This window comes from Debaryomyces fabryi (genome assembly GCF_001447935.2).
Source record: "Debaryomyces fabryi strain CBS 789 chromosome Unknown contig00121, whole genome shotgun sequence".
NCBI lineage: Eukaryota > Fungi > Ascomycota > Pichiomycetes > Serinales > Debaryomycetaceae > Debaryomyces > Debaryomyces fabryi.
This window is the reverse complement of record NW_015385547.1, coordinates 22,584-33,385: the sequence shown is the minus strand read 5'-3', so window position 1 is coordinate 33,385 and position 10,802 is coordinate 22,584. Positions and strand designations below refer to the sequence as shown.

Genomic DNA, 10,802 nt, shown 5'->3' with positions numbered 1-10,802 from the left:
TGAAGCAGTTTGTTGTTGGATTTGACCATCGCCAATTTGGTTAACAACTGAAGCAGTTGAAGCTGCATCAGTTTGTTGTTGGATTTGACCGTCACCAATTTGATTAACATCTCTCTTAGCATTGTCACTGGCAGAAGCAGCAGCAGTAGTAATGGCAGATTCTGTTTCTGCAACTGTAGAAGAGATAGCAACCGAAGATTCCACGGTCTTAACTTGGATACCGAACTTATGAGTGTGGTCGGTGCTTGCACCGCTTGGAGCAGATCCAGTAGGAGTCAAGGTGGTCCATGGTTCAGATGGAACATAAGCAGCGAAAGTAGAAGCAATTAAAGCTGTAGATGAAAAAATAGTCGAGTATCTCATATTAGTTGTGGATGTATTTGTTAATTAATGAATTTAAAATTCCTCAATCTGGGGGTACATCAACTCATTTAAATACTTTTCTAATTTTTTCGTCAATTGCTCAATTTAATAACAGAATGCTTGCAACGGAAACAACACATTAAGGGGCAATGATCTTGACCTTGATTTATGCTGGTATAGTCATACAATCATAATATGCACTTGATTTATGCTGGTTGTTCACAGTATTGTTAGATGGCTGGTTATGCTGGCTACAGCGAAGGCTGCGAATTTCTAAACAAACAAAAATACGTCATACAGGTTGCAAGCAATAACTAAAAATGTTAAATTACATGCATAATAATTAGCCTTCGTATTTGACGTGTGTCCATGAGCGTTGACACAAGGGGGCGTTGTTAATCCCAAAGCGGTGTAATATATACACAATCTGTGACCAATTTAGAGATAAGTCATATTCTTACATAAGCGTTTTGACATTTACTCAAAGCTAAAAATAATTATTACATAAAAATATGATATATTTTTTTAATTTTGCGACAAGCCTTGCGTAAGGGATAAGTATATTGCTTCTATAAATAAATGAATGATAATTCTTATGATTAAACTCCTATTAATAGGATAAGGTTGGTAGTGCAGTAATGGGTAGACTGATCATACAACGGCCAAAATTGCTATTGGAAGTCATGGAAGACCGAAATAGATCGAAGTACACATATAAGGTTTGGAAGGTTAGATTATAAGGTTTAGCGGGTTAGAATTGGGAACGGACGGTCCAAGCGTGGAATAGGGTGGTAAGTTACTATGCACATGGATAGAGAGGTTGGATTATTATTATGAGATATCCTGAAGTGTATGATGATATGGATGTAGGTGAAATTTGCGCACCCGGCGATACCGATAGAGCAGATTCTCTATCTTTCATGAGATTCAAAATTGTGTAGACAACGTTATCATAGAAAACATCCTAGGCATATTACCTAATCCAGCCCAAATTGTCAGGTAATATGGCCAAATAGTGTTCTGTGTGAACAAAGACTAAGTAAGAACAACACTTCGACGCACCATATATAGAGATAAGTTTATCATAATATTAGCTTACAATCGGGAAGGTTCAATATGATGTTGAATGTGCCACAGGGTATTGCTGCAAAATTCGATTATGCTTACTATTCATCGAGTTTCATAAGATGGACAAATTGTTATGAAACTACTGAATTGGCAAATTAGTTGCGTAAAAACATTTAATTGCGGCATAATTTAACAATTAGTATTGATTATACAATAGCCTTGTTAAAATCAATCATTCAAAGATTAGATGTCTAGAAATCAGGGCCAACCACATTTATGGGGCTTAGAAGGATAAATTTAGCATATGTATTTCCGAAAAAGACTTTGGTACCCGAGTTAGTTGGGCCTTGTGTTTTTATTTTACCCTCCAGGTTGATCGAATGAGTTTCGACAATCGGAAAGATCTGCGAAAAAAAAAACCAGTGCTCAAGAAGTGGGCTTAAATTATAGCGTCCTGAAATATTAATTGTACCAACTGCGTAGGGCGAAGTATGCACTGAAATCGGATTTAGATGCATATATGTTGGACTAGTGTTCAAAGATTATTGGACCGACGAACTTTCTCGAAGCGAATGAAAAATGTCCTACTATTATTCATCAACTGTCGAAAAAAGAAAGAATACAAAGTTTTTATAACTTCTTATAGGTTGTTATCATGGTCTTGGGCCAATTGATTTATCAGTTACTAAAAGTCTACGATTTGGTTTATTTACAGGAAATTTGTTAGGAATTTGAATTGTTCTCAATCGATATTTATCAGATTGCGTTTTCTAATATTCTCTAAACTCGAATTCGAAGAAATTCAATTGTCCTAAGCTGTTAGATTAACCTCGCTGTTTGACTGATATTGCTAATATATTTGGAACAAAGTTCTGATTTCAATCAATTACAATAAAAACTCTATGTCTGCCTCAAGCGTTCTGATGAGAGATTGAGATCATAAAAAATAGTATTTTAATGATAGCATATATATCGTTAATACATTGTAACGAACTGTCATAGAATATTCTCCGAATGAACAAACTCTCTGGATGAACGCTCTGAATGAAGAATATTTGGATGCAAATCTCAATGCGAAGCTTTAATGTAACTTTTAAGTCTTTTTCTTAACAAACTAATGAATCTGAAAATAGACTTGTAGCAAGTAGATTGTTGACATGAATATATACTCTATATTAAATTATAGTGATAACTTGGAATAAACATGAAGTAAAATTGTGCTACACATCCAATAATAGGTAAAAATTGCAAAATTATGTATATTTTCTAAATTACCTTTCGCTTATTATCCAAAAGTATAATAAAGTATTCTGTTGCTAACTTATTATATTAGTCTAAATAGGCCCTCATCTTTATTTCAATAATTTCAAGATTTATTTAATAGTATATCATAATATAGCAGAATTTATATCAGGTTCCAAATCATGCTAAAATAAATTTTTTAAATTGCATTCACAAGTAGAGTATGCTATTTGAAATTGACTATTCTGAAATCTTGAAAAATAGTCTTATTTACCATTAGAGCATTCTTGTTCCCTCACCTATTAGTGCCCCATATCTAATACTTGGGCTTGTAACTAGAAATCTATCTCAGTATTCCCTCGTATTTATTTAAAGGTCGTGTGACTAGTATGAGTATTCTGGGTTGAGCTTTATACCAACATAAAAGTATATTATCGAATTCTCTACACTTACTTCACTTACTTATACTTCGTTATCCATTTTGTTGGCTTATTGATTTAGTATTGTTATTGACTTCTCGCTGTAATTTGCAGCGTATTTAGTTTGATCACAAACCTATATTTGTCTATAAAATCTGAACTTCTCATTTAATAGATATAAAACTGACTAAATAGTATATGATAAATATATCAAGCAAATTTACTGTAAGCTAAGACAATGAATGAACAGTATTTAAAGAATACAAGCTTGATAATGGTAATTCAATAGTGAATTTTCAAGCATTTCGCAGATGGAGTTAGTCTATCACTAGTGCAGAAATGAGGTTTACCACATTAGACAATATTGTAGCCTAAATACCTATAAAAGAAATCAAGCCCATTTGTGACCCTAAATTGAACAATTCTGTCGTACATCTGCTTCATATACCCAATAATACGAATAGACCATGGAAACCGATGTTAATGGGGTGTTCGGATGTAAACCGATTACATAATATTTTAGTTTTGTGTAATGTTCAAATTCCTCAAATTCAACTTAACCAACCATAATCAACTAAAATAAACTTACAGTACTAGAGAATAAATCAGATAAAAAGGATATAAGATGGCCGGCCACGCAGCTAAATATATTCGTCATGCAGCAGTATCGGCACCTCACGTCGATCCACGTTTAAAGTGGGCTTCTAAATTATTAGGTGCTACTATGTGGTTCTATATTATGTACAGAGTCAAAGAAGATGGTCCAGTTATGTTCGGCCAAAAATTACCATTTGAAAACCATTAAATTATACAAGGTTCAGTCATGTCATCACGTTCATCCGTGTTCAGTTATATTTATATATAATTAGAATATTTAGTAAATAAAATTAATTATATTGATAAGGTCCAGAGTGTATGATGATGCCTAACATGAAAATCCGTGAAAGACAAAAAAGAGAAAGCAGATAATCTACTTATTAGTTACTATACAACAGTTTATCTACTGCCTTCCCCTACCTCTTATTTTTCCCCGAAAAGATCTTCCTCTGCCTCTTCCACGTCCTCTTCTTCCTCGTAATGCAAATCGCTTTCTTCTTTCAATTTCATCATCATTGTCTTCATCCATGTAGTCATTATTGTATTCGTCGTCAGATTCATTATGTTCCTCTGCATCTCCGTTTTCTTCATTTTCAAGGTTGTTTATAACAACTGCTTTTTTAATTCCTGTTTTTGGAGAATACTCAATCGCATTGAACGAATATCTCGAATCAACATCTTCTGTATCATAGTATTCTTCTGTTTCTTCGTTTTCGTCATCTCCATCCTGCAATTTGAAGTTAAAATTAAATCCCTGACTATTACAGTAGTCTAATTTAAAATTTCCATACTTATTCAATTTGAAAATCATTATATTATAGTCACTTTCTGAAGAATTAATGACGTGATCACATAAATTGAAGTGCCATAAGTTATAGTATGCTGAAAAGTAATAATCATTGATTTTTTTCAATATTTTTTTACTTGTCCCCGTGTCTTCAGGCACAGAATCATCCAATGTCAAGGGTATTATCTTATCTATAGAATCGTTTATCGAAATGGGTATTTTATCGAATAAGCTTAGACCCATTTCTATTAGTTTAGCTATGTTTGCTCTTTCATGTTCTTCTGTCTCTTGTAATAATGCACTTAAGTCAGGCTTGATGGCCAACCAATACTCCCCTAATATCATTCGTAACCGAGAGAACTTCGATCGGTAATTTTCGATATATCCAGCGCTTCCTCCCATACTGTCAACAAAACTCATTCCGTTGCCCATTACCGGGTATCTAAAATGTAAACCTTGACTAATTGTAAAATCTGCATTTGTTAAAATTGCCAAGTGTTCTAGTAATGGAGTCTTGATAACTGGAGCATGGGACATGAATATATTAATGGTCTTCTTGTTCCCATTATTCATAAAATTTATATACAATTCAGCTATTTGGAGTAAGGTTATCCATAAGTCCCCAATTTTACCCGATATTGAATTATAATGAAAATTACCGTTATCGAATAAGCTGTGTATTTTTAAATTACCACCAAGTCCATATAATCTAATATTAGGCTGGGATTCTAATGGACTCGGGATTTCATAACACTTTGTATGGTCTATCAAATGTAAATTCGGGATTTGTGATTCTCCCGATTGAAATTTATTTATTATCTGTGGATCATCTAATGGTCCAAATATGGTATAAACTGGACATGGAAGCTTAAATTGACCATTTATATATGAGTCTAGTTGTGAAATACTCTTCTTTGAATCTTTAAGCTTTTGTTTGAAGACATTAATTTCATCCGTTGGATTAGCATTCTTTGCTTGAACAGTTGATAAATCGTTCAAATCATTAACGATAGATTTATCTAACACTTCCAGGAATGCTACTATTTGCTTCAAATACAGCAAATCTTGATATATATCTATAGTTTCGTGATTCCAAAATCCAAAATTTCCCGTATGAAGTATGAAGTCAATTGGATTTTGCTTCTTAAGTTCATTATCATACAAATCTTGTAAGGCATGTATATTACCTTGTATATCAGAAACACTCAAGAACCTAAGTGAATCCCTGGTGCTATTCATTGATCTTTATCTTATGTTTGCCACCTCGATTAAATAGTTTTATAGTATAGTAAGCTCATTTAAACCATTATTAAAAATTTCAATCGCGATTTCGAATACCGTTAGAATCAGATAACAACGCATAGAGAAGCTTATAGATTGCTACACAATTTAAGAGGTATGAAATGCTTGAACCTCTGGAAAGACTTCGGAATGCTATAAAGCAGGGTAATTTACCGATAACGAAGAGGTTATTGCATAGATTTCCCGAGTTATGGTTGAATAAAGATTCTCAAAATAACGGATGGAGTAATTTACATTATGCTTCGTACCATGGCAATTACTTGATCTGCTTCCATTTAGTGTCATTTATTAATAAGAATTTGGGAGATATACAAAAGCATTATTCCAGAATAGACTTACTTTCATTCGATGAATTAAGTGTAATTCATTTACCATTGATTCACCACCACTCACAGACATTGCATTACTTATTACAGGAGTTCCCGGGAGAACTATGGTTGAATCACCCTGGCGGAGATTTGAAACAAACACCATTGCATTATAGTTGCATTTATGGATTTAAAGAGGGTATCAAGTTATTATTAGAGTTTGGGGCAGATTGGAACGCAACAGATATAAACGGTAATACTTGCTTACATTTATGCTTTCAGTATGGAAACTTCGATTGCATTCAAGATTTATTGAAATTTGTGCTAGTATGTTGTAGAGATAAAGATGAAGGCTTAGAGGTAATTGAAAAATTCGAGTCAACCAAGAATGAAAAAGGGTGGCTAGCGATTGACTACGCATACTCATTTGAATTGGTTAAGCAATATCGTTTTTTGAAGCAGGAATTATTTGCATTTAATCAAGAGTTAAGCGGATCAATGCAACTAAACTCAGAGTTCACGAGGTCGAGCTCTTCTTTCAATTTAAGCAAACAGCCATCACAGACTTCTTTACAAGAAAACAAAGTTCTCTCCAGCCCAATCATTCCTATGTCGCAGTCACAATCACAGTCACAACCGCAGACCCAACAAGATCAACGACAAAGTAATAAGAATGAGAATGAGAATTCTCAAACATCAACAACAGTATCAATCAAGACTAGAGCTCATTCACAATCCTTACCCAACGCAGACCCTGTCGCCGATATTTATTCAAACAGGAATAAATCTATAAGTACAAGGAGAAGGTCAAATACTCTATATAACTATAGACCACCAAATCCAATTAATGCCAGCTCCCCTCGAAACTCAGTTGGTGGCCCACACACTCCAATAACCACACAGGCAGTATTAAACACCACACCTTCATTGAAATCAGTTACTATATCCCCTCTGGTAAGGAGTAATGGTAATGACAATTCCTCGTCTCCTCAGTCTGCTATTTCCATGTCTTCAGGCATCAGTGCATCTCCTAGCCATTCAGCAATTCGCAGAAAAAGCATGAATAATTTGGCAGTAAACCCTATATCTAATCAAATCAACGAAGATCGTGATCAGAGGCCACCTTTTCTTTCAGGATCGATAGACACGAGAACCTTTATCGTGGATAGAAATCCTAATAAATCCGATTCGACTCCCTCACCCTCAAAGCAATTACCTGATATAATAAGATTGCCTAGAAGATCATCATCTACTATGTCAATAGGTGCAAAGCTCGCAGTTGATAATACTAGCCCAAACAGCCTAGAACGTGAAGAGTCGAGTACTCCAGCGCCAACGGCTTCAAATGACACTATACCTACGTTACGAAAGGCTAAATCGTCAACGACAGATTTAAGCTCGTCTATTTCAAGACAAAGGTCTACTATTTTACAAAGCCCTGAAGTTGAAAACGATAATTTGAAACGATCGAATATTAGTAGTATTAGCTTTAGTCGAGTAAGATAAAATATATTTCGCGTCCAATTCAAAAATTCATTTTGATCTACGATAGTAAAACGTTTTTGTAATTGTAGACACTTATTGAGAAGAATGACACAAGAGACGAAAGTCCAAAGTTCAATTAGTCAATTCTTCAAAAGTCAAAGTTCAAACCAGAAGCTGAAAAAAGATGATGTCGATAATTCAAATAATATAATTGATTTAACCAATGCTGATGAGAAAGTACCATCTCGGTTGGCAAATTTCGAACATAAACCAGATAAAATTAGCAAATCGCCCAATGAATTGGACAAGCATAAGAGGAAGAGTTCAATAGACAATGATAATGTTGATGAAGTGCCAAAACCTACTACAAAGAAGCCAAAGACTGGCCAACTGACTTCTAGAACGAAGTCAAAATCACAATCAGCGGGATCTAGTAATAAGAAATTGACTCCATTAGAAAAGCAGTTCATTGAAATGAAAAGATCAAATTTAGATAAGGTTCTTGCAATTCAGGTTGGGTATAAATTTAAGTTTTTTGGGGAGGATGCTGTAGTAGTTTCCCAGATTCTAAGCATCATGTTAATCCCAGGAAACATTAAGTTGGACGATTCTCAACACGATAGATTTGCATATTGCTCTATACCCGATAATAGATTACACATACATTTAAAGAGATTGCTAAACCAGGGATTGAAGGTAGGTGTGGTGAAACAAACAGAAACTGCTGCAATTAAATCAGTTGACAGCAATAATAAGAGTGGCTTATTTGAAAGAAAAATTACTGGGGTTTATACTAAAGCAACATATATGGGTGATGAATTGTTGACAGGAGATCCGAACATTAATCGAACGAGCGTCACAGATGATGAAATGGGTGACTATATATTTTGCATTGACGAGCTGCATTCAAAAGACATTGGGATGATTGCAATCCAACCTATAACGGGAGATATAATATATGATGCATTTAAGGATAATGTTACCAGAGATGAACTAGAAACGAGATTAATATATTTGAATCCCAGTGAAATAATCGTTATTAACGATAATTCCGAAATTTCTAAAGAAACGTTAAAAATGATTAACATTGTGAATGATAAGGTCAACATTATACATAAACCAAGAAGATCACAAACGAAATATACTAATGAGATTTATAATTTTTTTAGCACGATCGACGAAGGGAAGTATAAAGACCTTGGGGAGCAATACTTATTAAAATTTCCCAATAATATCCAATCGTGTATGATTGAACTAATTCAATACTTAGAAGAATTTAAGCTAAGTAACATATTTACAATTATTAGCAATGTCAGCTGTTTTTCAAACTCAAAAACTTGTTTGGTTTTACCCAGTAGCACAGTTCAGGCGTTGGAGATATTTCAGAACACGACGGACGCAAATTCAAATAAGGGATCACTAATTTGGTTACTAAACCATACCCGTACAAGAATGGGTAATAGATTACTAGTCAAATGGATATCTAAACCGTTAATAGATAAGGACCAAATAGAGGAACGGTTACAAGCAATAGAGGATTTGACTTTCAAATTTAATCATTTCATAGATTCCTTAAAAAATCAACTAGATAAGATTGGTAAGGCAAGTATTGATTTAGAAAAAAACTTGATTAAAGTTCACTATTCATCAACCTATCAACTTGACAAAATAAGTAGGAAAGAGGTTTACCTTCTATTGAAATGTTTTGACGATATTTTAACAATGATCAAACATTTTGAAAACCCAACAAATAACCAATTTGAATCTATCCATTCGCCATTGTTATTGAGAATATTTGATGAATTAATTAAGCTTTCCAAGGAGGATACTGTGAAGAATTTACTCGACATGATTTCAGCGGATGCCTTGGATGATTCGAATTTAAATGATCAAAAAATTAAGTTTTTTAATTTAAAATATTTTAAGGACCAACAAATTATCGATCAATTGAGTGAAATACTGAAGGTTGAGTCCTTATTGAATGATGAGCTAACTGAAATTCGAAAAATGTTGAAAAGACCTCAACTAAATTATATTACCAACTCCAAAGAGACATACTTAATTGAAGTTAGAAATGGAAAAATGGTAGATTCTTTGCCGAAGGATTGGATCAAAATAAATGGAACTAAGACAGTATCAAGGTTTAGGTCAACAGAAATCACCAGATTACACAAGCAGTTGCAATATCATAATGACATGTTAATTAGAAATTGTGATAATGCATTTAATTCATATTTATTTAAAATAGATAACAACTATGACTTTTTTAGTAAGGTTATCAGAAACCTATCAATATTTGATTGTTTATTGTCATTGAGTGCAGTGAGTTCAATTAATTCCAACTATTCCAGGCCAAAAATTGTTGAGGACAAGCAAATTATTCAAATGAAGAACAGCCGTAACCCAATAATAGAAAACTTATCTGTTAATTACTCAAATTATATTTCTAATGATATTAATATATCTTACGACGAAGATAGAGTGTTGATTATAACGGGTCCAAATATGGGAGGTAAATCTACATATGTTAAACAGGTAGCACTATTAGTCATTATGGCCCAAATTGGGAGTTATATACCTTGCGATGAAGCCACGGTAGGCATATTTGACTCTATATTCATTAGAATGGGAGCTAGGGATAACATTTTACAAAATCAGTCAACTTTTATGGTCGAAATGTTGGAATGTAGTCATATACTTAAAAACATGACTTCCAATTCATTAATAATACTCGATGAAATCGGAAGAGGTACAGGTACGAATGATGGGATAGCTATTGCATACTCTATCTTAAATTATTTGATTGAAGAACCGAAAAAACCTTTAACTCTATTCATTACTCATTTCCCATCTTTGCATGTTTTAGAGGACAAATTCAAAGGAATTGTTGCAAACTATCATATGGGATTCCATGAAGTGTCCAAATCTAACCAAGAATTTCCGGAGGTTGTGTTTTTGTATAACTTGGTTAGAGGTGTTGTTGGAAACCTGTATGGGCTTAATGTTGCTAAACTAGCTGGTATACCTGACTCAATCATCAATAGTGCTTATATCAAGTCGACAGAACTAAGAGACGCAATAGAAGCAGATTGGCCGAAGAAGTTAATCAAGATCATTAAGCTGTTAAGAGAGACTAATGATTCTGAAATCGATTTGCTAGAAATAGAACAGTTATGTAATAATATAGATTAAGCAATGCATGATAATAATGACGAGCGTATATGAAAAAGA

General features: G+C 33.7%; 5 protein-coding genes across 5 annotated transcripts; 3 read left to right on the top strand and 2 right to left on the bottom strand.

The window, feature by feature from the left end:
* Positions 1–26: 26 nt before the first annotated feature.
* On the bottom strand, positions 27–363 carry PIR1 (beta-1,3-glucan linked protein; the record flags this gene model as incomplete). Its single annotated transcript, XM_015613305.1, has 1 exon — positions 27–363. A coding segment is annotated over one exon (337 nt), but the record flags the coding sequence as incomplete, so codon positions are not given.
* A 3,354-nt stretch (positions 364–3,717) lies between these two features.
* On the top strand, positions 3,718–3,897 carry AC631_04475 (uncharacterized protein; the record flags this gene model as incomplete). The annotated part of the gene is made up of 1 exon (XM_015613304.1): positions 3,718–3,897. The coding sequence occupies one exon, from the start codon at positions 3,718–3,720 to the stop codon at positions 3,895–3,897; it is 180 nt and encodes a 59-aa protein (XP_015465885.1).
* Positions 3,898–4,092: 195 nt separating this feature from the next.
* AC631_04474 (uncharacterized protein) lies at positions 4,093–5,715 on the bottom strand (the record flags this gene model as incomplete). The annotated part of the gene is made up of 1 exon (XM_015613303.1): positions 4,093–5,715. The coding sequence occupies one exon, from the start codon at positions 5,713–5,715 to the stop codon at positions 4,093–4,095; it is 1,623 nt and encodes a 540-aa protein (XP_015465884.1).
* Positions 5,716–5,879: 164 nt separating this feature from the next.
* AC631_04473 (uncharacterized protein) lies at positions 5,880–7,592 on the top strand (the record flags this gene model as incomplete). The annotated part of the gene is made up of 1 exon (XM_015613302.1): positions 5,880–7,592. The coding sequence occupies one exon, from the start codon at positions 5,880–5,882 to the stop codon at positions 7,590–7,592; it is 1,713 nt and encodes a 570-aa protein (XP_015465883.1).
* An 84-nt stretch (positions 7,593–7,676) lies between these two features.
* MSH3 (mismatch repair protein) lies at positions 7,677–10,763 on the top strand (the record flags this gene model as incomplete). Its single annotated transcript, XM_015613301.1, has 1 exon — positions 7,677–10,763. One exon carries the CDS (start codon positions 7,677–7,679, stop codon positions 10,761–10,763), a length of 3,087 nt encoding a protein of 1,028 aa, XP_015465882.1.
* Positions 10,764–10,802: the final 39 nt, after the last annotated feature.